The 25,594-nt window shown below is 48.5% G+C and overlaps 1 protein-coding gene across 3 annotated transcripts; it reads right to left on the bottom strand.

Moving 5' to 3' along the window:
* Window positions 1-2,854: 2,854 nt before the first annotated feature.
* Window positions 2,855-19,507, bottom strand: NRN1 (neuritin 1). 3 transcript variants are annotated; one of them, XR_009208437.1, is made up of 6 exons: window positions 19,169-19,507; window positions 14,925-15,069; window positions 11,474-12,251; window positions 6,198-6,320; window positions 4,960-5,010; window positions 2,855-4,634 (listed from the first exon to the last, which is right to left on the bottom strand). XR_009208437.1 is itself a non-coding variant. In XM_040082220.2 (3 exons), exons 1-3 carry the CDS (start codon window positions 19,221-19,223, stop codon window positions 12,020-12,022), a joined length of 432 nt encoding a protein of 143 aa, XP_039938154.1. In that variant the 5' UTR covers window positions 19,224-19,507; the 3' UTR covers window positions 10,857-12,019. The 3 variants fall into 3 exon arrangements, 1 of the variants encoding a protein (XP_039938154.1); XR_005703581.2 differs by having other exon boundaries at window positions 6,198-6,423; XM_040082220.2 differs by lacking the exons at window positions 2,855-4,634; window positions 4,960-5,010; window positions 6,198-6,320 and having other exon boundaries at window positions 10,857-12,251.
* Window positions 19,508-25,594: the final 6,087 nt, after the last annotated feature.

A 25,594-nucleotide genomic window follows, 5' to 3' on the forward strand; every position in this document is an offset into this window, starting at 1 on the left:
CTGAGGCAGCTTATGTAAGTAACCTGAGATAAAAATGTTTCCTTGCCATGGTGTAAAAATACTAAAGCTCCACTGCCTTATAATCTGCTCCTTTTGCTGGGTGTCCGTCAGCTCTTCAGGACGTGGTGCCAAGAGACGCTATCCCTATTCGAGGATTTGACATCTGAAGGTCTCTTTAATGGTTGGTGAGGGGAATATAGCTGGTGAAGCTGCTGAGGAAAGGTGTGCTGCAGAAAAGCCCTGGAAGAGAAGAGCAGCCAGAGGTGGACATGGTGGATCTAGGAGGACTTAGCAGCCTGTGTGCAGATGTCCAACACAGCTTCATGTCTTGGAACTTCTTCTCTTCACTCTGATCCCAAAGCAACCTGTGCTAACTTTGCAGTGCCTGAGCAACCTCATGTGTTTGTTAGAAAGTCTTTGCCCTAGTAAGTCTTCAGAAGAGCTGGTCAGCAAACCAAATTTTTCATTAACTCAGCAGTGGTAGTGATTGATTAAATAATATCGTTTATTTAACCAAAAGAGCACATTCTGCAAAGAGCAATTATTTCAAATGAACAAGTATTTCCTGATGAGGTTCATTGATCACATTGGAATTTTAAAAAGCTGTGAAAAAAGGCTTGGAGAGACGCACAAAACATCATGATGTCCATGTGTGATCCATGTAATTTCTGACAGTGAACATCATCAGGAAATACTTGTTATGTACAAGGTTTTGTTCAGATATATTTGTTTTAGGATTTGTAGGTCCTCCTTTGGGTGACTCGCCTTACTATTAAGATTGAGTTCTCCAGGCACTTCAGCACAAATTACCTTTTACTGTTGTTTTAGGCAATTTTTTTCTAGAGAGCACCTCCGCAGACCTCTTGGCCTTTGCTCCAAAGAAGCTGAAACGTAAAAATTTATTCAAAAACCTGTACAAGCAGCAGTTTGCAGAACACACATCTGCTGTCATGGGACCTCATGGCCCACTGGGTGCCCAGCTCAGGCTCCACTATTCTGGCATGATCTCTAGAGTACATACGTTTGTACCAAGTGGCGAATTTGGTCACTCAGTCAAAGGGCTGGTTTTTGAAGATGAGTTAAACTAGAAAAACTGAGTGAAGTCAGTGCTCATTACCACATAGACACTCAAGCCCATGTTGGCTGTATCATAGGATGTGAAATCTTGCACCACCACACACTTTTAGCAGCAGAGAGAAGCATAGCAGCTGTCCAGGAGGTAACCATTCCCTTCGGGTTAAGTTAAATTTATGTTGGTTTAATTTAAGACAGTTTGGAACAGTTTTCAAGATAGAATAATAAAAGCCACTCCTAAAGTGTAATAATGGATGGCAATAATACTGACATGTGGCAATAATAGTAAAGATGTACTGCTCACTAAAGGTGGGGGTTTTTTTGTTTGGTTTGTTTCGGTTGGGTTTTTTTGTTTGTTTGTTTTGTTTTGTTTGGGGGGGTTGGTTTTTTGTTGTTGTTGTTGGTTTTTTTTGTTTGTAATGAAATAGAACAAAAAGAAGTTTCTTTGTGGACTATAACCAAAAGAAGTTTCTGTGTGGGCTATAACCCAGAGGCCAATGAGTCTCAGGCACCTTTGAGAAGAGGGAACATTATCCTCAAACTCTCTGCTGGGACACAGCAGGAATTCTGAAGCCCAGACTATTTTTTTTTTTTTTTGCACTTTAACACAGAGGAAGTTGAAGCAGGTTGACAGACCCAAAGAACATGCTTTATTCATTGATTTTGTAGCTCTGGCATACACCAGTTTCAAGATTAAAAGGAAAATTGTTGACAGGATGCAGCTGGGAGTCCTCAGGTGGCCATCCTCTCTTGGTGTCTGCTCCAGTGCAGCAGGAGATCATCATCACATCAATAACCACCCTCCAATAAAATCATATCCTTTAATAAAGCCTGCTCAAGTTGCCTTCCTTCCAGTGATTTTGTCTGATGGCAACACTGGCACTGGCTGGATTATGCTTGATTAAGTATAAATGTTGCACGCTAATTGGCTGATACGCCTTGTATGCATTTTTAATCAGGTATTACCTATCCTATATTAGAATTACTACTATATACTCTTTATATGTGACATTTACTCATGGGTCTAGAAGGCACCAAGTGGAAAGAGTGTGAGAACTTGAGTACTGAATTATATGAATTATAACTTGACAGCAATGTGATGAAAAGGCAGAGGAGAAGAGCAAAGAAGGATGGCTGAGGTATAGGAAGCCTTTTCCCAGAGAATACGGCATAAAAAATTCACCCCTGAAAGGCTGTGAGGAAAAGAGCACTGGTGAAAGGGCCAGGTGAAAGGGGATGCTCCAGCAGCCCTGGAGTAATTTAAAGTGAAAGGCTACAAGCAAAAAAGCCCCCTAAAAATTAGAAAACCTTTAGGAGTAGGCCAGTACAAACAATTGCACTGTGCAATATTTGGATAATGAGACCCACTCTAAGCCTCATAAAAATTACATTAAAATAGTCAGTGGAATTTTGAGCATATCCTGAACTCCAAGTACACACAGAATTCCAAACTATCCCACTCATCTGGCACACAGAAATTCACAGCAAAATCTGAGCTTTTATTTCCAAGTTTCATTGTTTGTATGATCTACCATAGTCAGGGAAGATTAAAGAGTAATGGAATGCCGAAATCTAGAAAGAACAAAGAAGAGATCAATAGATGAATGTGAGTAATTTCATCAGGTGCAAAAACACAATTAGTGACATTATAATTACTGAAATTAAATATCAATTTATGTGAGTATGCACTATAATACTTTTGACAGCCTCAAACGTTGCGTGATAACAAATAAAAGTGGGATGACAGCTCCCTAATTTGTAAAGTAGAATCATAGAACCATTAAAGCTCACGTAAAGAATTTTATTCCATAAGATACAAGGACAGGAAAGGTTTCAGTGCAAAGAGGATAAGTGATAATAAATGCCCAGTAAAACCATGCATACATCTGCAGCTATTAAGACACACAGCAGCTTTCCTAAAATACAAATGTAGTACATGAAGTAACAAACCCTGCAGCAGCACCATGGAAAACTTTGGTCTGAAGGAGAGAGCAGGAAGAAGACCATTCATTCCCTTTGGGTTAGGACACACCTCATTTTAGATACTGCAGGCATACAGATTGCATGCTAATTGTGTCTGTGTCTTCCTCTAGTTCACGGGGAGAAACGGGTGTCACCGGAGATGATCTTTACCATAGAGATACCCATTTAGCACGCCAGGTGGTGAGAGGAATCCAGGTCATTTCTCTCCCTTACCAGTTTTCACGAGAGAACTTTCCATCTCCTGGAGAATATTTCCTCCAGCACGTGTCTCCAAGGCTGGCCCTTTAAGTGTGCGAGAGCTCTGCAGCTACAAGGCAGCGATTTTTTTCCCCTTCAAAACAGCTTCACTTTCCTCTCCCACCTCCCCTTTTTTCCTCCTGGTGTTTAGGTCCTTTTTGCAAGTAGGATGGATTTTTTTTTTCACCCCGTTGCTAGGTTGGTAGCCTAGTTTCCCAAGGAAAGGAAGCTTATGAGATCACACTGTCTGTGCAAGTGCCAGTCGGTCCCTCCTAAATAATTTTTGAGCCTGTGAACTGAGTTTGATCAAACTTGACAGGGGATAGAAGTCTCAAAGGTTTGAGCTGCCTACAAGTGTGTGGAAGTAGGCAGGCAGAGGAGAAAAAATGCGAGGAGTGCATCCACTGCAGAAGTATAACTGTATTATTAGACACCAGAGAGTCCACGCCGAAGACAGTCATTACCACTGAACTCCATGGGAGATACAATTTCACAGATTCAGCAGCTCACAAGATGACTTGATTAATATGAGCATGAGCAAAATGTTCTTCTCCCCTTCTTCTAGAGCGCAAGGCTTCCAGTTGCAGAGCAGCAGGGGAGAGCTCAGAAATGACAGGCTGGTAGAGTGAATTTAGAGCTAATTGCTGCTCCTTCTCATGCCAGTACTCGCGTGGAACTCGACTTCCCTGTGACTCCGGTGCCCCCATTTGCATGATCTGGTTCACACGAAGGATGAAATTGCACGGACTGAAGTGAGCAGAGCAAGTCCTAAATTGCCGTGGGCTGGCACAGCTCTGCTGAGGAGGGTGAAAGCTGCCTTATAATGGGCCATGGTTTCTAAGGGCAGCTCCATGATGAAGCATCCAGCTCGTCCGGATCTGTCGTGCTGGCACTGGTCTGCGCTGCAGTTGCTAGCGGCGGCTCATTTACCGTAAGTGTGAGCTGGAACATAAGCTGAGGACCAGCAAAAGCTGCGCCTGGTGCGTAGGCTGGCTCTCGTTTGTTCCTGCTGCGGCTTTTCCTAGAAGTCAGCCGCCCCAGGACTGCCTGACTACTGAGCCTGTACAAAATCCTCGCAGATCCTTGTTAACACTTGCTAGGGAGAAAAACAAGCTATTTGCACAGGTGGGATTCAAAAAGAAGTGGAAATCACTCATCTTACAGAAAAAAAAGGAAAACGACGAGCTAACCACAGCTGACATTAAAATGAAGACTGGGGAGTTGTGCAACTTTTTGTGTTCAGTGAAATATTGATGTTTTCTTCTTCTCCTAAGCCTTCTAAGTATTGATTGACGTGCCAGATATCTGATTTAGGTGGAGAGAGTGCAAATCACCAACACCTAAAGAAAACGGAGGAAAGATAATTAAAAGAACTTTTGATGCACAGTAACACGGGGCTTGTGAGCAGTGAGTGACATGGCTGAAAATGGACTGGGATTTTGCAAGAAGGACAACCTGCCCTCGACAGCTAGTTGAGGGCCTGGGCTGAAACTCAGAGCCTGAAATGCTGGCAATGCAGCATCTGCATGAGGCTGGACTGCTACAGCCTTCTTTAAGATGAGGCTTCTTCAAGGAGGATCATAAACCACAGCTGTCCTGTGCCCAGGGCTGAATGTTTTCTCTTACATTAATAGATATGTGAAGCAACAGGGGAGCATCCTTTACCTATTATTTGTTGTTGTTGTTTCAATACGGGCGTTTTTCTTCTGATGAAAGCTAAAAGATAAAATAAAAAATTTCTGATTAATAAAGCCTATCACCTCATGTAGCATTTTTCACAAATCTCAAAGACCTGAAAGTGCCACTCCCATTTAATGGATACTAGGAGTAAGGGTGAGGGAGATCAAGTGAAATGCCTTGGCAACAGAAAAAAAAACAAGTCTTGCATCATGGGTCTAGTAAAAAGGACAAGGGCACCTATTAAGCCTCAATAAAAAGCAAGGCTCAGGACAATTTTCTGACATATTGGATCCTTCAATGAGGCGTTGCGAAACTAATGTGACCAATGTTCCATGCTAACAAAATATGTTCTGGATTTTTCATCTGACAACATAATTTAAGGATTTCTTAGAATATGGGAAGCAAAATGAGGCGGTGTTTTTACAGGAATAATTCCTTTGCAAAAGGCAGCTTGTGCCAGAGGACTGGAAAATTGAAAGTGCCCCAGGGGAGCACAGGAATGGATAAGGCCTCTTACACTACCCAGTCAAAATAAAATGCATTAAAAGAAGCATAAATGCCAAACTGACAATTTACTGCAAAACTTCTTGTACTTAAGGTACTACTGTTGTCAGAAGCACTACTATTAGAAGTCCTGACGAAGAGAGTCACATGGTTTGACTCTGGAAGAGGTGCATTTGGCAGAATTAGACCATGTACATAGCTGTGTATGAAGGAAACTTACTGACAGTGTCTGCAGCAAAATATGCGGTTTGAGGTGGGGAAAAAGCTGATTAAATACAACTCTTATTACTATCTGTGATTGGGTTTTTTCTTATGATTACTAGTGGTTCTTTGGTTGGTTACTTTGTTTTTTACTTTGGTTGACAGGTTTTGAGGTTTTTGTTTGCTGTCTTGGGCAGCATCAGTCTGAATATCCAGTATTTTCCAAAGTGTTAAAGAAATTGGTGGTATTAAAGAGTTATTAAAGGATGCACTGCCCATCCACTCTTGAGGCTGCTTCCTGGCAAAAAGAAAGGTGCCCTGCAGCTTTGATCTTTGGTGCTTGAGAGATCTAGCAAGTTTTTCACAGTCCTTAATAAATTGATATCGTGGGCCAGAAATCTGGAAGTGCAAGGCACAATGCACACACAAAGCTCTTTGTATTTCAGTGGCATGAACCTGGAGTTCATATTGGGAAAACATTCCTGTCTGAGGTAAAACTGAGCATTCAAAATCCTTACCTAGGCAGAATGCACATTGACTTCAGGGGATACTTTTTCCCAGAGAATGGCTGTGTAAAGAAGGCGAGGACTAGTTGTTTGTCCCCTGCAGCAATGTTGCTTCTCTGAAGAGAATTCCAGCACCTGTGAGCAGGGATTTGTTACTGCTGGTGAATACCAGCACTCAGGTGTTGGTCAGTCTCACCTTGACCTTCGGGAAGCTGTTTTCATCTTTTCTTCATATCAGCTTTGGAGATAAGCAAACAAAGAAACAAAATAAAACAAACAATGCAGCCTGAAAAGCTAAGGCTCAAAACACAGGCTGGGTTTCTGAGAATTTGATCCATTTAAACCTATTTCTTCAGTACCTCCTGAAAGGCTAAGTCTGTGCCAGCACAGTTTCCACACTTGTTAGCGAACACAGTTCAAGAGTATGGGGCTTTTAGTAAAATCTTCAAACACAGACCCACCATGGGGATTTGAGGGGAAAGGAACAGCCAGTAACTCACCAGTAAAAATGCTGTTGTCACTCTCCCACATCATCTCCAGTTTCTCTTCTCACTGGTGGAACTGGGCAGCAGAAGGTCCTTAGCCCAAAGCAAATGAAAGCCCCTCCCTGTACTACCATTGCAATGGGACCTGGGTTGAAACTGTCTCTCAGAGAGGCACCAGCCAGCTGGAAGCACATTTGCCAACAGTGCAATTGATCTTCAGCTGCCTTTAGCCTAAAGAAACTCTTTCAGACATCTAAAATCGCATCTGATTTCATAACAGACTCCTCTGCACTCCCCATCACTTTGCCTGCTCTCAACCCTGCCCAAAAAAACCCCAAACCTAAACCAAAAAAAGCCCACCCAAACCCACTTGTGGTGAAGAATGAAGTGGCTCAGAAGAATAAGCTGGTATGGCACCTCCTCCTGCAAGTCCTGCCAGCCAGCTCCTGCAACAGCCTTGCTCTGCAGCATCCTGTAAGCAGGACCTGCAGCTAAGGCAGGGGAGAGGGAAAAGGTGGAGGAGGGAGGGGGGAAGGCACAGAGGCTGCTCAAATAGGAAGCCAGGGCTATTCCTGCTGCCCACCCTGGAGACACCACCTCTGCATCAGGCGGAAGTATCAGAGGGAGAATCTGGCTTTCTGGATTTAACAAGCTCACTTTTCCTTTAATTGGGGCCCTCAGGCATTACTGTAGTCCACCTAATGGCACTAATCATTAATGAATCAGCTGGATGAATAGAAAGGCTGAACTGTTCTCTCTCTCCTTAGGTTGTCAGCCCTTCACAGAACTTACTGGGTTTCACTGGGCAGGACAGCAACTGCACAGATTTTAAAAGGATCTTGGTGAGGAGGAGGGCTGGAAGAGCCATTGATCCATTCATTCCTAGACTGTGCAAATGAGCCAAGGACCAACAGTAACTGGGTGCCTCCTCTGAGATGTAGATATAGCCACCAAAAAGCCCAGTCAGAAACAGAAACTGCACTTTACTTTCATACCATGCCTCCTTGCTCCCTCCAGAAGCACCAACAAGTTTGCTTGCACTACGACTCAGATTTTTCTTCAGTTTTTTTATGTCCTGGCTCAAGCTTTTGCTCCCAGCACAGGCCCACTCCATTTCCCTGTTACAGCCTTTGAACAGATGGGGAAAGGCCTTTTTTTTTTTTTTTTTTTTTTTTTTTCTTTTTTCTTTTTTCTTTTTTTTTTTTTTTTTTCCCCCTTAAAGCAAAAATAATCGACTACCACCACCTCAGCTCAGTGCTGGGCCGGGTTTCGCCGTGTCGGAGGGCAGCCCGAGCCGGGGCAAGGTGCAGCCCTCCCTGCAGGGCTCAGCCAGGCTGCTAAAAGGGGGAGGGAGGCAGCAGGAGAGCAGCCGCAGGCCAAGTACGGGTGCATCCAGCGCTGCTGGGGAAGAAGGAGCCAGCGCTCTGCAGCCCTCCGGGACTGCGGGGCTGCGGTTGCTCAGTCGGAGCTGGGGATAGGAATTAGGGCAGGCAGAGCCGCAATGGCTGCAACCCTTCCTGATTATCCAGCCAGCTAGAAATGCACTGGCTTTTCTTTTGTTTCAGCTGCGGGGTTTTCCCTGTTGATCTGCATTTATGCCTTTTTTTTTTTTTTTTTTTTTTTTTTTTTTTTTTTTTTTTTTAATCCCCTTTATGCGTGCATGTGTGTGCATTTTCTTTTAAGCGGGGGATAATTTTGCTGTGGTCACTGTCAACGTTTAAACGCTTTTCTGTTGCGTTTTTCCCCTCTCCAGTTCACCGGCTCACGTTTGCCCGGGAGTTAAGAAGGGATGTTAGAGGTTTGAACCTCTTCCAGCTCTCGCTACAGCAGCCGCTGCCTGGGGCAGTGGGACCAGCCTGGCAAGAGATGCTCAGCCTTTCCCGCAGCCTTTACAAACCCTACAGGTGCAAGGCGGCAGGAGGCAAGCCCAGTACACTCAGTCCCTTTCTGGGACTTGGCGGAGGGCTCCGTTTCCTTGGCCACACAACATGGCAAGGCAGAGCAACCATCCATCCCTGCGGCCGAGAAAATTAAACACGGAAAATCGACCATTGCACTCAGGTTTCAGAGACGGCCCTTGAAAGGAGCAGAAAAGGGAGCAACGAATGTCTTGCGCATTGAGGGGCTCTTATAAAACGAACGGGAGGAAGGGAAGGGGGAGTTTGTTGGTTGCTTGTGCTCCCCGAAAGAAAACGCGGAGCTGTGGGCGGGAAGAGCCTCGCTTGCCAGTTTGTCCCGGGGGAGCTGAGCCGGCGGAACCGGGGTTTGCTGCCGTCCCTGCTGCCCGTGCGGGAAATCCCGGGGTGCGGTGCAGGTTAGCGCATCCCGGCTAGCTGGGCAGGCCCGTGACCGGCCTGCGCCCCGGGATGGGAGCCCGACAATTATTAACCCCAAACAGGAGAGTCCAGAGGGGAGACAAGGGGGAGGAAAGGGGCCCGGGAACCACCACCGTGCACCCTCCCCACCCGCTCGGCTTTTTCACTCGTTGGCCACCGTTTATTATTCTCCTCAACGGAGGGTTAATTGGGGGATGTGCTAATTACAGAGAGATTATTCATTAGTAATTGAACTTCACACGAAGATAACTCGGGTTCGCTAATGAGCTGGAAATCTCCCCCTTATTAGGGCGTTTCAACTTTCTTCGGTGGGGTGAGGGAAAGCCAGTAGGCTCTCTTCCATCGTCCTCCGGCGGACGGGCACCGTCCGGCAGCCGGGAAGGCGGGGGCGGCTGCAGGAGCCGGGGGATGCCGGCAGCGGGCGGGAGCGGGGGCGCCCGGGCACCCCGGGGCGGAGCGGGGCGCATTGTCGGCCGCCGGCAGGGGGGTCCCCGGGGCTCAGGCGGCTCACATAGCAGGCTGCGGAGCCCCTCGCACCCCAGCAAGGGCTACGTCTCCCCTCTCTCCTCGGCATCTGGCATTTCTTGCTACAGGAAACCATAACAGCAGCGCCTGACCTCATGAATACAGAGATGTTCACAGAAAAATCAATTTAGGTCTAGATCCTCGGTGGGGAGGGAAAATAACCCAAACCATTTAAACAAAGCTCTGCTCTCCAGGGTTTTCCTTTTTCTTCGGTGGTGGTGGGGATCGAGTCTTGAGGGAGGCCAAAGTAAAACAAAATTCAAGCAGACCTGTGTCTGCCGAAGCGAGGCTGAGCTCTGCAAAGCCCCCCCCCAACACACGCATAATGTATTTTATCATTAAAAAATCAACATTGCTTCCAGTGGTAAAGGCGCCTGGCTCCAGTTCCTGAGCACATTCGTTGCTGGGATTCAATCCGTTTGGGAAATGCAGATTGGCTTGCGACCCACTGTTTGATTTATGAACTGTTACATTTGCTATTGCTTACACATTACATTGCGGACCTTGGGAAAGGAGGGAGCAGGGAGAGGGGGCGAAGGAGAGACTCTGCCACCCTACACATTGGCAAAGGAGAGCTATCTCACAGGCAACGACTCCCCAGCGGAATAAATCACCTCGCACAAATTCGTGGTCCCTACCTGCCCATCACGCACTCACCCACCCACCCACCCACCCCTGATCGCCAGCTGGGCTCTCCTCTTATAAGTAAAGAGGACGTGTTTACTCTTTGATGTGTATTTCTTTATAAAGGCATCAGGCGTCTATAAATAGCCGAGGTTAGAGCAGCTTCTGCTGCGAAATCAATACCCCGTCCCCCCTTCCCCTTGCTCCTTCGGCTGAGCTGCCTTATTAATTATGAAAGGGCTCCTCTGCGCCCCGGCTCCGGCTCCGCAGCCTCCTCCTTAATGGTGGTTGTTGCCTTTCCCCCGCCGGGGCTGGGCTCCGCTCCGCGTCCGCGGGAGATCCGCGCCGCCCGCCCCCGCCTCTGCGCGGGGCTCCCTGCGCCAGTCCCGGGCGGCCGGGAAACGGGGCTGCTGCGCTTCGCGGCTTCGGGAGGAGGAGGAGGAGGGTGGGAGGATTTACAGCGTGCTTTGAAGGAATAAAAAAAGAAAAAAGAAAAAAGAAGAAGAAGAAGAAAAAAATAAAAAAAGGGACGAGAGAGAGAGAAAGGCTTTGGCTGAGGGATTCAGGCTCCCTGTCCTTGTTTGAACTGAAATAGCCGTGTTCGTCAAGGGATGGGTTCAAGATTTAGACTTCCTTGCCTTAAATGCCCTGTCCTTTCCAAGGTACTCTAGGCATATTTTATAAAAAGGACGACACCCTCATTTCAAACAATAATTTTTATTTTATACTTCTGTCTATACTCTGTAGCAAATCTCTTTTTTTGTTATTTTTTTTTGCTGAATTGACTTTATAATAAATTTTTGTTTAAATTACATTTTTCTTCTCTTTTAAAATCAAAGCTTTTTTTTTTTTTTTTCCCAAAATCATTTTCTGCTGTTATTTTTTTTTTTTCCTTTAGGTTTACATTTAAGCCCCCTTTTCGTGATCTCTACCGTTGGATATTCAGATATTTTACTGTTATGTGTAACATCTAAAACAAAGAGGAGGAAAAAATTAAAGGCAGTGAATTCGGAAATATGCCTTCCAACAGCAAGTAAAAGTAAACTCTCCGAGATGTTAGCAGCATTCCTTCATTCATCCGGGCATTTAGATGCGTCTTTTTTTTTTTTTTTTTTTTTTCCTCTTGCTCCTTCCTTCCTTAGCTGTTCGTTTCCCTCTCTTTCTCTCCCTCTCTCGCTCTCTTTTCCCCTCAAGGAAAATGTTCTTTTTTATTTATTTTTTTTTTCCAGTGGAATGACCAAAAAAACCCCAAGCGACCGTGGAGGAAAGATGAGAGATTGTGAATTATTCACCGTATGCTTCACACGTGGACATCTACCTTGGATTTCTCGCCAGTGCCTTTTCCTGTCTGCGGTTTTTGTTCTCGCCTCGCACACTGCCACATTTTTAGCGGAGCCCGTGGCTCGCCGGGAGGTACCCGGCCGGTTACAGCCTTAGCAGTAGGTGGCCCAGAGCCGTTCCTGAGATTGCGTTTGCACAAAGAGGGCTCGAGTTTGTTTCTTTATATATGTAATTTTTTTTTCCTATGTTTGATTCGAAGCGATAGTAAAGCTGAGGTCCGATTTGGGCTGCGTGCCGCTTGCCTGTTTGGTAAGATTTGGCAAATAAAACACACAAAAAAACCCAACAAAAAATTTAAAAAAAAAAAAAAAAAAGAAGGGGGGGAAAAAAAAACAAAAAAAAAAAAAAAAAGGAGAACGCTTCCATAGTCCTACATGGGTGTTTCACCATCATCAGCCACCACCACCACCATCATCATCATCATCAACCACAGAAAAGCACAACGTCCCCAAAGCAACGGATGGACACTTCCTCTATAGATCCAGCACATGGAGAGGGTGTGGGTGTGAGTGTGCTCGCCCCCCTAGAAAGGCAGCCAGGTCACTAGAGCGGCCCACAGAGCCGCCAGGAGCAGGGGCAAGGCCGGCGAGAGCAGGGACGGTGCCGCGCCGCTGCCTCCTCCGCACAGTTCAAATAAGCTGCCCTGGAAATCGAGGTTTTTGGATTCCCGTCTCAATTTCTCCCAGAGGTCTGTCGCTCCTTCCTGGCAATCGGTGAGCGCTGTGAGGGTGCAGGCGTGGAAATCATCCCAGTACCTGCAGGAGGGGAGAGCAGCCGGCGTCAAAACAGGCACGCGCCCACCTTCCCGGGAGGGGCCCGCCCCTCGGGCCCGCCGCCCCGCTCCTCCCGCCGGCGCAGCCCAGCCGGGCACGCCGAAAGGAGAGGCTGGGCCGGCGGGGAGGAGCCGCTGGCTGAGGTTTCGGGGTCCCCCCACCCCCAACCCCGCCTTCGGCACCAGCCCGCTCAGGGCGCTGCAAGAATCGCTCTGCTGGGTCTCTGGCGGAGGGAGGGGACGTGCCCCCCTCGGCTGCCAGGCGTCACCCCAGGAGCCCGCGGGCTTCTCGTCACCGGCGGGAGCGGGCAGAAGGGGGTGGGGAAGGCTCCCTTTCGGGTGTAGTGTGTGGAATCCCTCCCTCTAGAGAGGGATCCCCCCGGGCGGGAAAAGGCCCTTACTGCGGGAAAAGGCGGAGGAGGAAGGTAGGAGAAGCAGGAAGGGTAGGAGAAGGAAGAAGGAGCATCTTCCTCTTCTGGGCGCCTCGCACCCACCCGCAGCGGGGCAGCGAGAGGGACCCCTGATCCGTGGCCAGGGCTCTACAGGCAGCGAAGAGATTCGCTTTCCTAGGACAATTTCCAGCTACTTTCACAAGTTTGGGGGGTTTTTTTTCCATTCCTTTCTTCACGGGGACTGGACCAGCTTTTGTCGCTGGGGCAGGCACCCGTCGTCCCATGGACCACATATGGAGGATATTGAAGTATCTTTCCTCTCCATGTCTGGGTTATCGAAAATCACCCCAAATCTGCCCTCTGCCTTCTATTTCCCCCATACCTCAAGGCAGACTGGTATGATTTTCTTTCAAGACTGGGTCTTGATTTTTTTTTTTTTTTTTTCTTTTTTTTCCCATAGTCCTACAGACTCTAATTTATGAGCACTCTAAACTGGTTGTAGACTCCCAATGTTTGCTACATTTGTAATAAATAATGAGATACTGAGAAGCCAGAGTCTGAGAGTGTGCCTCTCCTGCAGTATTTCTGCTGTAATTGCATCTCCCAAAGGAAAATTAAATCTTTCACCATCTCCTTTCAATACACATCCCGGCACAGGGCGAAGGCAATCGGATGGTAGGAGGTGGTCAGGAAAAGGGTCTTTCTTGGAAAAGAGTTACTTTTTAGAGATCAGGATCACATCTGGTCTGGTACTCGGGGGCAAAAGATGTCAGGAAGCTGCTGCCCTGGGCATTCATTTCTGTTGCAGTTCACTTTTGCACAGAGTAAACTGCAGCCCTGCATTTACAGTGAGGTGCCAGCCTTTTTGGGTGTTTGAAATCTCTAGGTAGGAAGAGAGGAGTGTTATAGAGTCTCTTCAACCTTTCCTTTCCTTTCCTTTCCTTTCCTTTTCCTTTCCTTTCCTTTCCTTTCCTTTCCTTTCCTTTCCTTTCCTTTCCTTTCCTTTCCTTTCCTTTCTTTCCTTTCCCTTTCCTTTCCTTTCCTTTCCTTTCCCTTCTTCCCATTTAATGTATTTTGTTTCCTGATTATATTTGGCGGAGCAAAATAAAAGCTCCAAACTATTCCAAACTTATTTATGTCTAAAGATAATATTTCGTTTCTAAATATGATTTTATTATTATTTTTTATTATTATTATTGGTTGGTTTTAAAAGGGGGGATTTTGCACCGAAAACAGGGAAAATACTCTGTGCCGCAACAGATTTTTTTTTTTTTTTTTTTTTTTTTTTTTTTTTTTTTTTTGTGGGTGTATGTGTGGTTTGGTTTCGGGGTTTGTTGTTTTGTGGCGGTTTGTGGTTTTGTTGGTTGCTTGGGTGGGTGGGGTTTTTTTGAATTTTTTTTTCCTTCCCACACATAGCAAAAATGCTAGTCTCTTCCTCCCTGTGCGGGACACGATTTTGCAAGGCGAGCTCTTTTTCTCCCTTTAATATTTTTGTTGCTGTCGTTGTTGTTATTAGTATCATTATCATTACTAATAATATTATTACTATTATCGTTGCCCTTTCCTTTTTGTCCCCTCTGTGCCAGGAGCTGGGCGAAACTGGGAGCAAGCAAATGGGCTTTCCCGGGGCCATGGAGGTGGCAGGAGAGAGCTGGCGCTGGGACGGCCGCCTCTCTGCCGCCGGGCGATTCATATAATGACTGGGCTCTTCCCTTTTAAATCACGATTTGTTTTCCGAGGAGCCACCTGCCCAGCGCCGGCTGTGCCCGGCCCGGGTGCGCAGCCTCGGGGGGAGCCCGGAGCCCGCCGGTGAGCGAGTGTCCCGCAGGCAGCAGTGAGGAAAGGGATAACGATCCCCGTGCTGCTGATGTCAGCACCCCGGTGCAGATCGGGGGAAGAATACGAGAGAAGCCAAGTAGGGAAGGGAAAGAAAAAAAACAAAACAAAACCAACAAACCCACCACCAAAAGACAAAACCAGCAAGAAAACAAACCAGCAAAAAAAAACCCACCTCAGATTCACGGAGGAAAAAAAAAAAAAACCCAACCCCACATTGTAAAAATTCCCTCCAGACTTCCCTGCTCCCCAAGCCCGGCCTGACCCCGTGGCAGGGAGCTTGGAGGGACCCTGGAGCGGGAGAATCCAACCCCCGCGTTACTGGTGTTCCCTCCTTCCAGCCACCATCCAGCCTGGCCCCCCCTCGCCCAGCCCCAGGTGACCCTCGTTCTCCCCCCGCGGCCCCGAAGGAGAGAGGAAAGACCTACGCGCAGATCGTTTGAAGGTTTCTCTTGTCGTCCAGGTCCTGCGGGTAGTTGGCCATGTTATCGCCCAGCCGCAGCAAACAATCCGAGAAGCCCCTAAAGACCGCATCGCACCGCCCCGCCGCTCTCACCGCCTGCACCAGGTACGCTGCGGGGGCAGGGGCACAGGTCAGCACCGCCGGCCCCGCCGCCCCCGACTCGCCAATTCCCTTCTCCTCCCGCCGCCCGCCCACAGCCCTCGCTAAAGGCGCGACCTGGGGCAGGAGGGGGGCGGTGGGTCCGAGCTGGGCTCGCCATCGGCCGCTCGAGGAGGAGAGCCACGGGCTTTTCGCCCTTTCCTTTTTTTTTGTACCGAAGGGTTCGGTGTCTGTGGGTTATCGGCATGGTTTCGTTAATTTTTTTATCACTTCTCCCTCTCCCTCCCCCCCCCGTTTTTTTTTTTTTTTTTTTTTTTTTTTTTTTTTTTCTTTGAGGGGAAAGAAGGAGGGGAGGTGAGGATGCGCTGCCTGCTTCTCCCCGGGCTTGATCCTTTGTTAGAAAATTCCGCCTCGAAGCTGCAGGAGCGTTTCTCCGTACAAACGCAGGCGCACGCACACGCACACGCTCCCGACTGCCCAGGTCGCCGGGCAAACACCGTGCAAGGCGCAGCGAGGAAAAAAATTAAATTAAAAAAAAAAAAAAATCACTAGAAAGAGCTGCGGTAGAGACACGCAAAGAAGGGGCAGCGAAATCTCGCAGACAGCTGAGGGGGCACCGGCCCGGGCGCGCCTTGCCCGGGGCGGCGGGGCGGGACCGGGCCGGGGTGAGCCCCGCTCCTCCATACTCGCTGCCCACGCGTCCCTCGGGATGGCTCTAGTCAAGGGCGTTCGGTTCAGTAGGACGAGAACCAACACAGAAACAACCGCCTGCAAACGGAGGAGGGAAATGAGTTACGGGCTCCTCCTGCGCGTCCCGAGAGGGCACGGGACGGGACCCGCGGCAGGGGCTGTGCCGCAGCACGGCATTCCCGGGTACCCGGGTACGGCGCGGGGCTGGCTCTCAGCCGCTCTCCTGCCCGTGACGGGAGCTGGGGACGCCGCGGTGTCCCTAGGCCTGCGGGATGTCGCTGCGGCCAGCGGGGGCGGGAAGGGGCTTCCCCTCTCCCTTGAGGAGGAGCCCCTTGCCGCCCACACCGTCGGGCGTCGGGTGGGGGTCCCCTCCCGAGCCGTGTCTCCAGGGGATGGCTGCGATGGGTGTGGTGTGGTGTGTGTTTTTCCTTGCCAGGTACCGGTTGCAAGCTAAATGGCTGACTCTGAAAGAGATTGTTTCAACCCAAATCCTCCTCTTGCCGTTTGATTCATCTCTAACATGACTTGGTGGCCACTCCCCTCTACACACACACACACACACACCAGACACACACACCAGCACCAGCCGTCACATCAAACCCCCAGCAGGTTCCAGACATTGGCTACGATAGGGGGAAAAAAAAAAAAAAAATACGCAGGCAAACAAATGAGAAGAACGAACCGAAGACCATCCCGAGGGTAAAAACATTGTCCTATAAAACCCGCGCCATCCCGCTCCAGCAGCTACAGCGGAGGGGGGGAGTTTCCACGAATTTCCGCACAAAAAGTGTCGGGCTGTGCTGAAATTCCGGGCTTCGAAGAGGAGCCCTGCCCCAGGCTGGGGCCGGGGGTTGGGGATGTGGGGGTCACGTTGGGATCAGTGGTGAGCCGAGCATCCCTCGCCCCGAGGGACAGCCTGGCCCTCTCTGCCCGCGCCAGTGCCTCCGCACAGGGTAACCCCGGTCCAAGCTGCCCTAAACCCGCCAATTAATAATTAATAATAATAATAATAATAAAAAGAAAGAATAAAAGCAAAAGCTGATAGACACAGTCCCGCCTGGTTCAAAGGACAACGGGATTTCTCACGAACTAGGTCGCTTGTGCCTTGCAGTTGCCGCGACCTTCCACTCCCCACACCCCCCCATTCGAAGATAACAGCGTGCAGCAATGTGCAATGCAGCACGACCGCAGGAGCCCTCCGTGACGGACCAGGCCCCCTCCCGAAACCCATTCCCCGTTCTCCCAGTCCTGCGGCTGCTCCATCCCTCCTGTCCCTTCCGCGGAGACTTAGCCCCCCCGCCCCCACCTAGGTCACCTCCCAAAATGTCAGGATTTCGGACAGCTCCAATCTCCTCTGCCTAAATAAATAAATAAACAAATAAACACCCCCGCCTCCCCCCCCCCCCCTTTTTTTTTTTTTTTTTTTTTTTTTTTTTAGGTCTCGGTGCATAGACATTTTGGGAACGAGCCGAGCATCCATTTCACACAAGCTTTTTACCGGGGACGGGGCAAAGCCAGCGGCCCTTTGCAAACCCCACACCGACAACCAGAAGCTGATTCCAGGGGTGTGGAGGAGGTGGGGGAAGGTTACCCGAAATACCGAAGGAGGAGCAGAGAGGAGAAAAACCCACCGCGAGCTTCAAAGCCGTGCGCTTCCAGGGCACCGCAAAGCCACCGCACCGCCACCATCCCCGCGCTGTGCAGCAGTATTTGGGGGTAACTTTCCAAATGACTGCTCATGCTCACACCAGCCCGGGAACGGCATTTCCCGGCGACTCCAGGTGCCTTTTGAAATTTCACTAAAATCTCTCCTCGGCTGAACCAAATAGACACAAAAGAAAGAAAATCTTCCTCCTCCAAAGGAATGAACAAACACACACAAAAAAATTGCAGGGACTGAAATTGAGGATAACATCCCAAAAGAGCCTTCCCCCTTCTTTCTCTGACAGTACAAAAACTGGCCTTCTGAAGAGTTCAGCCTTATCTAAAATGGAATGGTCATACGAATGTAGGGGTTTGCATCATTTAACCACATTTCCCAGAGGTCAACATTTCGTTGCACTATTTCTTCCCCCCCCCGCCCCCGCTCCCCTTTTAGTGAGGAAGTATTCAAGGCATTTTGCCTCCCCTTCTAGTTCTTCCCTCCTTTTTTTTTTTTTTTTTTTTTTTTTTTTTTTTTTTTTTTTTTTTTTGGTACCCATAAAATGCTGCAGAGGTTTTCTGGAGAGGAATGTGACCGAGCAAAAGGGTCTCTAAATAGCAATGTCGAGATTTTTTTCTTTTTTTCTTTTTTTTTTAATGCATCAGAATTTCTTTGCAGGAAAATATTTTCGAAGGGCTCCTCACACCTGACAGCCTAGATAATAAAAGACGTGCTTTAATCCCCTTTCCTTAAACCCCCAGTTTTGGATCATGCCTCGGGAATCTACATATCCAGTAGATAGTCTTTAAAATTCGCCTATATAGGACAAAACTGGTAATTAACTTTGAGATAGTTTAGCGTCCGTAACTTTAAAAAAAAAAAAAAAAAAAAAAAAAAATCAGGGAAGAAACGTATAAAATGAATCCGAGAGCAAACCAACAAAAGCAACCAGCGAAAACCCCAAGATATTGAACAAAACCAGCTACGGACACACAGAATACACACCGACATGAAAAGAACCTGTTCTATTTTAAGTAACAGCACATACAGAAATTTTTTGGACCTGCTCGATTTTCGACAGGTCTTCTCCAAGCACAAAATTAACGACTGGGCGGTGGGACTCAGCGATTTTTAGAAGTAATTTTTATTTCTTCAATCGAGTTGATTATTTCTTTTAATTTAGTGAGGGGTTTTCTTTGGTTTTAAGGTTCTCTGCAAATGGAAAAACGTTCTGGTTCCCAAAGGGAGACCTTCGCTTGTCCCCCCGATTTTCTGCAAAAAAACTTTCCAGCTAGATCTCTCGCAAGACATTTTGTGCCGGTTCTTATTTCTCCGTCCCTCGGAGAGAGGAGGAGAATTTCTTAGCACTGGAGTCACCAAATTGTAGGTGGAAAAGAACGAAGGGGATATCCGAAAACCAGATACAAACGCAACCATTCGTGGGGACCGAGAGAAAAGGAGGGAAAAGAAGAAGAGGCGGAGGGGAAATAAAAAGCGATGTACCAGCGAGCACGCACCGCTTTAGGAAAACGAAAACCAAAAGTGGTTTACGAGAAATCAGCAACCGGCTCCCTTTCCTGCCGGCTCCCCTGCCTTGAGAGCGTGCCGGAACGCGAAGCTGCCGCGGCGCAGGGACCGCGGGGAGCGCAGAGCGGGGTCCCGCCGCCGCCGCCGCCGCCGCCCCGCACAGCGCGGGTTATCCCGACGTTCCGCTCCCGCATGCATCAGCCGGACTGGGGTGCGCGCAACTTGACACGGAATTTTGGCAGTCCACTTACCTATCTGTACAGCAAGGATCAGAGAAATATAACTGCCGTTCAACTTAAGTCCCATCCTACATTTAGTAAAACCATTTGCGGCTGCAGATCTTTAAATAGTTACTTTGGAGAACGTGGGGGAAAGCTGAAAAATAGACATTGCCAACAAGTTCCGAGCAGCGGAGGACTTTGCAGACAAGGGGGGGAGACAAGAGGAGAAGGAGAGGAAGAGGGAGGCAGCGGGAGAGGGCGAGGAAGGCTGGCTGGGAATGGTTCGCTCCATTAGGAGGGGGCGGAGGAAGTACAGCCTCACGCCCACCACCGGCCCTGACGTGGGGGGATGACACCGACCGGGTTTTTCCCCCCCTTCTTATTTATTTATTTAATTTTTTTTAAAAAAATAAATGTGCACCTTGGAAGAGGAGCGCCATTTATAGGCATCACAGGCTAGATTTACCCGCTCTCCCCGTGTCCCCCCGCCCCAGAAATCACCGAGAAACTCCCCCCCGCTCCCCGCGTTCCTCCTGCCCCGTGCGGTGGCGATGGGGGCGACAGCCGGGACCGTCCCCCCGGGGCGAGAGCGCTGCGGGGGCGGGAGGGGACACACAGACACAGACACCCGGGCACAGACACACAGACACGCACACGGAGGAGCCGCCCCCCCGGGGGTGGGGATAGCACGGCAGAACCCCCCCCCGCCCCCGGGGCCGCCCCGTCGGGGCTGGCCGGCCCGGCCCCCGCGCTGCGCAGCGTGCAGGGGACAGGGACGTGCGGGGGTCCCCTCCCCCTGCCCGCCCCTCCCCCACCATGACGTCACCCTCGGGCTGAGTCTGGGGGGAGCGGGGAAGGAGGGGGGCTGGTCTCTCCCGGCCTTTTTGCTGCCGCTCGATCCCGGCGGCAGCAGCCGGCGGCGACACCGCAGAGGGTGGCGTGGCGAAGGGTCACGCGTGGGACAGCCCTGGGGAGTGGCGGTGAGGCTGCCCTGCGGCTGGGACCGAGGGCACCGGCCGTCGACCCCATCCTCTGCGGACAGGATACGGGTGTGACGGGGCTGGGTGGAGGGCGTGGGCCGGCGAGGCTCCGATGAGCCATGCCGGGGATAAGGCTTGTTCTGGGGGTACTCGTCACCCAGGCACCCTCCCGGGACCATCCTCAAGGCTATCCCCTCCAGCAGCACGAGAGGGACCTCAAGGTGCCGGCATGGGCTTCTCCCAGCACAAAGTAATCAGACGAATCCCCTACAGCCTTCTCCCGTGGCTCTTTCACTGCCCAGTTTTCTCCCCCACCCAGCTCCAGCCCTGACCTTCACTACCCATCTGTAGCATCTCTAGGAGCCAAAGAGGGGCTCATCGGAGTGAAAATTGCTGTTGGCTTCCATTCCTCCCAGTTCCCCACCCCAGTCTGTGCTGGCTGTGCTGCAGGGTCCTGGACCAGCTATGGTCCCTCTCTTTTTACAAACCACTCGTGTCAATATTCAGGACCCGAATTACAGAGGGACGGCAGCTGCCAGGCCAGGTATCCACGACTCCCATGGGCTGCAAATGCCTGAAGCCCACCTGGCAAGGAGAAGGATTGCAGGGGGTTAAATGACAGTGTAGCTAGGAGTAAAGAAACCAGAGGGCAAGAGGGAAAGCTTCCTTGCTGAGAGCTCCATTCACAAAATAGTGCTGGTGAATGCCACTGCCTCTTTAGGTCTACCTAATGTGTGCAGTGGCAGCCTTCATGTGCGTCCCCTCAAAGCCACCATGAACTCCCAAGCTCTGTTTCTCCAACTCAAAGGCAAGGGTGATTTTGGGTAACTACACCAGCCATCAGCTGGGCCCTGCAGATGAAAAACGCTGGCTTGCCACCTCTGTGCCTTCCATAATTTCTTTTTGTTCCACCTTTTCTTCCTATTTATAGATTTTCACTATGGACAGGGAGAAGAATTAGAGGACCAGAGCTGGCTGAAAACTAATCTGAGGAATTAAAAAAGAAAGAAAAAGGGTTCATTTTCAGCCAGCTCTCAGAGCCAGCTCAGCACATGGCACATGGTAGTGAATGAAGTGCAATGCCACAGACCGTGGGGCTGTGTCCCCTGGCAGCTTGCCCCTTCCATTCATACCACAACACAAGCTGCAGCCCAGAGTAGGGTTGTCTTTTACACCCTTCTGAAGACATTGACAGGGTCAAGGAGGTGAAGGCTAAGCTTTGCACTGTGCACAAAGTTTTCCTTCAAAGTAGCGAAAGTTTTAAGATGAAGTTAAGGCAAAACAGTTTTATCCAGCTCTTTGCTGCTGTTGATGATGAGGAATTTTTCACCATAATGCATAAGAGAGATTGAAGCAGTTATCAAAATGTCGAGCCCTGTCCTTTTCCTCAGAGGGATGGGTTTAGACAGCTAAAAGACTTCTTATATATCACAGTTGGTGCATTATCAACATAAAAAGGAAAGAGCACGAAAGGAGTGTGGGTTGAAGTACATGGGTATAAACATTGAACTTACCAGCTCTTGGCAGCTTGGCCATTTGTGGCTGTGTTTGCTGTTGTGAAGGACAAGACACCTTTGCAGGAGCCCCAGATTGTAGAGGCTGCAGCAAGAGGAATTTTTCATTTCACTTCTCTGCCCCACTGATAACTGTATTGGTATATTGGCTTATTATTTCTTATTGATTCATATATACATATCTGTTATGGTTTTGTCTGCTCCTTCTTTTTTCTGAGGGCAGAGAAGCTATGGCTTCAGGTTAAAGGCTGGGCTGGCTCCAAGAGGGTTGGGTTGAATATTACACTCTGTAAATCTGCTTTGGAATGAATTTTGGGGCAGTTTCCAATGTGCAATCAGGAAGAGTTTAATATCTGGCTTTTGATATGTCCATCACTGCCGAAATGACTGTAGCCCCAGGCAATCTGGCCACAAATCTCATAAGAACAGGCATTTCTAGGGGATTTCTGGCCAAGCAACAACAAAAAGAGATCCACAGCTAGAGGCATCAATTACAGAGGAGAAAAGCCAAATTCCTCTAAATGTTCTTGACTTTTGGGGCAGTCCAGATCTGTCTGAAATTCAAGCCTGACTCCAGTCTTACCACCTTCCCTGCCCCAGGAAGGGGCCCACTGCACTATAGATTCTGAACAAAAGCCAGCGGTTTCTGCCCATCTCAAATAGCAGCACTCTCAGCTCTATTGGAGCCGGGGAGCAGGATGAAGTGGGGACAGTTGTTTATCAGGCTGTCCTTTTTTTTCTTTTTTTTCTCCCCCCCCCGCCCCAACCTTGTATTAGAAGGTGTCATGTTTTAGTAGGTGCTTGAATATCAGCCTGTTTCTAAGAGACATCAGTCTGTGATTAAGGAGAGGAAAGTCTGACGGTGCCCGGCTCAGTTCCTGTTAGGACAATTTGTTCATCAGCACGACTTTGCCCTTGTTTTCAAGAAGAAGCTCTCCACCCTGGCAGCAGCAGCCTCATGCTCCTCTTGTTAGGGTTGTGTCATGCCTCTGTGGCGGAGGCAGACGGACAGAGCCCACGGCTGCTGCCCAGATTTAGCTCTGCCAGAGATAGCGACGGGCCCGGCGTGGGCTGCTGCGTGTGCCCAGGGGGCTGCGTGGATGTTTGGGTGGGCAGCCCTGCGCTGTTGCTGCCAGGCACGGAGCAGTGTGCTGGGCAGATGATTTAATTCCAGCTTAGCTCCATCGAAATCATCTACCACAAGGGGACCCACCACGTTTAGAGGATGTGTTTTTCTCATTTAGTTTTTGGCTTGCTGACTGTCATGGCTGAAACTCAAAAGAGGCAGCCGGCTCAAGGTAACAGAGAGATGCTTTCCCCAGCAAAGCTGTCTGTATCCCCACAAATTCTTTTTCCCTTCATCCCCTTTTTAAAATGCAAAATATCTCTTCGAACAGCTCACTCCATGGGCTTTTTATTTCATGTTTTCAGGCTAGTAATAGGGATAAAACCTAAATCTTTGGTGCTGTCAGTCAGAGACTGATTTATTCTAAGCGTCGTCTCGGGTTGAAGGGGAGGGTCCAGTGATCACGGTGATATTTAAAAAGTCCCTCCCATGGGTGTTGAGCAATGTATTCGCCGCTAGCTCATCCTGCAGTAACACTGCCTCTACCAGGAGGTGACCGCTTGCTTTTTCTCTCCCTCACCGTCAGCCAGAGACCTGGCCCTGGAGAAGATGATGGAGACAGGAGCCGGTGGCTCGTGCCTCCGCACCCTCCTGCCTCGCTGGTCTCCTGAGAAGGAGGGACGGACTGACTGACAGCCTTGCAGTCCTGCAGAGGTGGCTGTCCTTGCTCCTGCTGCGGCTCCCTGTCCTCAGCTGCTACCTTCCCTAGAGCAAGGTGGCCAGCCAGAAAAATACGTGCAAGTATCAAACCTAGCTGATAAATGAATAGCTGATCCTCCAAGATTATATTTAAGCAGAAAAATGATGAGAACACACTGCAAATGTGACAGATAGGATTAAAGAAATACCTTTTGCTAACAGCCAGACTAGTTCTAAAGGGTTTTTTGGGGTGGTCTTGTTCATTAGGCACCTGGCTTCATTACTGGCTGGATGTGTCTGACTTCAGCTAAGCATAAAAAATTAAAGTTATGCACCAGAATCTGCCCCACATCTCTCTAGAAATTAGTACTAAAATGGCATTATCATTCACCACGAAAATCATTGTCATTTCATACCGGTGAAGATATATTTCTAAAATGTAAACCGTTGCTCTGATTTCAAATACAAAACTGGGAAAGAAAAAAACTATATGGCTGAGTGGATGTGAAAGGGACTTTATTGCTTGATAACAAATCTTTAAAAAAAAAGAAAAAAAGAAAAAAGAAAAAAAGAAGAAAAATGTTGTTTAAGGTATTTGTAACCTATTTGAAACACTAAAAGATGATCTGATATGAACTAAGAAAGTGATTAGAATAATGGAAACTTCAGGCCCAGCGCCTGTGATTTTCAAAGGGGAATGCCAGAATTCCAGACTCCTCTAGGTTCATTTGAAAAGCTCTGTCTCTGTGTTCATTCTTCAGCACTTTCTTTCTTTTAAAAAGCAGTCTTCAAAAACCAAGGCATCACTTGACCATGATCAGCTTGTGCCAGCCAATCCAGTAAGGAAAGTGCTATCTATTGCAGAAAGAGCAGCGTTTGCATTTAACTGCGCTCCTCTGGGATATATTTTTGGGAGGGTGCCTGTGCATGCACTCAAAACGCTGCTTTATGAGCATGACCCCTTTATACTGGATTGTGGCACTGGCTCTGCTGCTGAGCCCAGGCGAGCTGAGGGGAGGCATGCCAGCCTGCGCTTCCCTAGCCAGATGGAGTTCACTCCCACTACAATTATGTTTGCAACACATGATTTGCTTAAGGTGCCTGTGGATGTTTCAAAAGAGTGGGGTGGTTTCAGTAAAGCAGACTCAGAAGAAAAGCAGTATCAGCTCTTGGCATCTTTACCACTGAAATTTTCCTTCAAGAAGCAGAAGCCTAAAGCCAGTCTTTGGGGTTTGTTTTTTTTTTTTTTTCTTTGATGGCAAATGTAATGAACTTTTGATTATAGGCTAGGGGGAAGTACATAGACCTGGAAAATGGCTGTGAAAGGCCTGTACGGGTGGATTTCCTGGCATCCAAATTTACTATTGTCATAGAACACGGGCAACTCATGTTGGAAGAGACCTCCAGAGATCATCTGGTCCAACCTTAGATGGAAGAGGGAATCTGGATGAGATTATCTAGCATCTTGTCCAGTCATGTCCTGGAAACCGCCAATGCTGAGGAGTCCAGCCCATCCCTTTGGAGGTTGTTCGAGTGACTACTTCCTTATGGTGAAACCCACACCACATAAGGAAGCCAGAGGTTTGCGATGAACTGTAGGTAACGTGCCAGAGCTGTTGTTCACCCTCTGACATTCTTATCAGGCACCTTGGCCCAGACACTTGCCATCCTGAGTGCCTGGTAATAGCCTTGAATGTAGTCCCACGGCATTAAGATAATTTCATCTTCTCTGGTTGCAAATGCCAATGACCAAATTCTGGATCTTGCTTCAGAACCAAACTTCAGTTCCAGAGTAAACAGTGCCATTGCCAGAACTAAAACTGAGTGCATAAATACTATATTTTCAATATCTATCAATAACTAGTATTAAAATTTGCTGACACGTGAACATTTCCTGCTTCCATGGACATTGGCAGAACAACTTCTATTGACCACAGTGAGATGGGATGTACCTCAGTGGGGTGATATTCTGATTCATGTGTTTCTGCCATTGATTTATAGAGTATCTACTGCCACAGCAGCTATTAACCTTCAGTTACAGTAGGACTTCAATAACTGAAATACCACTCTGAGTTTTCTTTGTAACAGTCAATATGATTTGTTCTAGAAAAAACCCATAAATATATATTTAAAGAACCAACCTTATCAGATTTCCAGCTATCATAGGAAGATATTGCTTCAACATTTTTCTTCATCA

Source organism: Hirundo rustica, chromosome 1, assembly GCF_015227805.2.
Source record: "Hirundo rustica isolate bHirRus1 chromosome 1, bHirRus1.pri.v3, whole genome shotgun sequence".
NCBI lineage: Eukaryota > Metazoa > Chordata > Aves > Passeriformes > Hirundinidae > Hirundo > Hirundo rustica.

What these genes read in the sequence shown, in the direction of transcription:
- NRN1 (XM_040082220.2), bottom strand. Translation starts at nt 19,223, where the DNA reads ATGGGACTTAAGTTGAACGGCAGTTATATTTCTCTGATCCTTGCTGTA. An exon ending in GATCCTTGCTGTACAGATAG is followed by an intron (nt 15,070 to 19,168) that starts GTAAGTGGACTG and finishes CTGCCCCCGCAG; the next exon opens with CGTACCTGGTGCAGGCGGTG. An exon ending in AACCTTCAAACGATCTGCGC is followed by an intron (nt 12,252 to 14,924) that starts GTAGGTCTTTCC and finishes CCCCTCCTGCAG; the next exon opens with GTACTGGGATGATTTCCACG.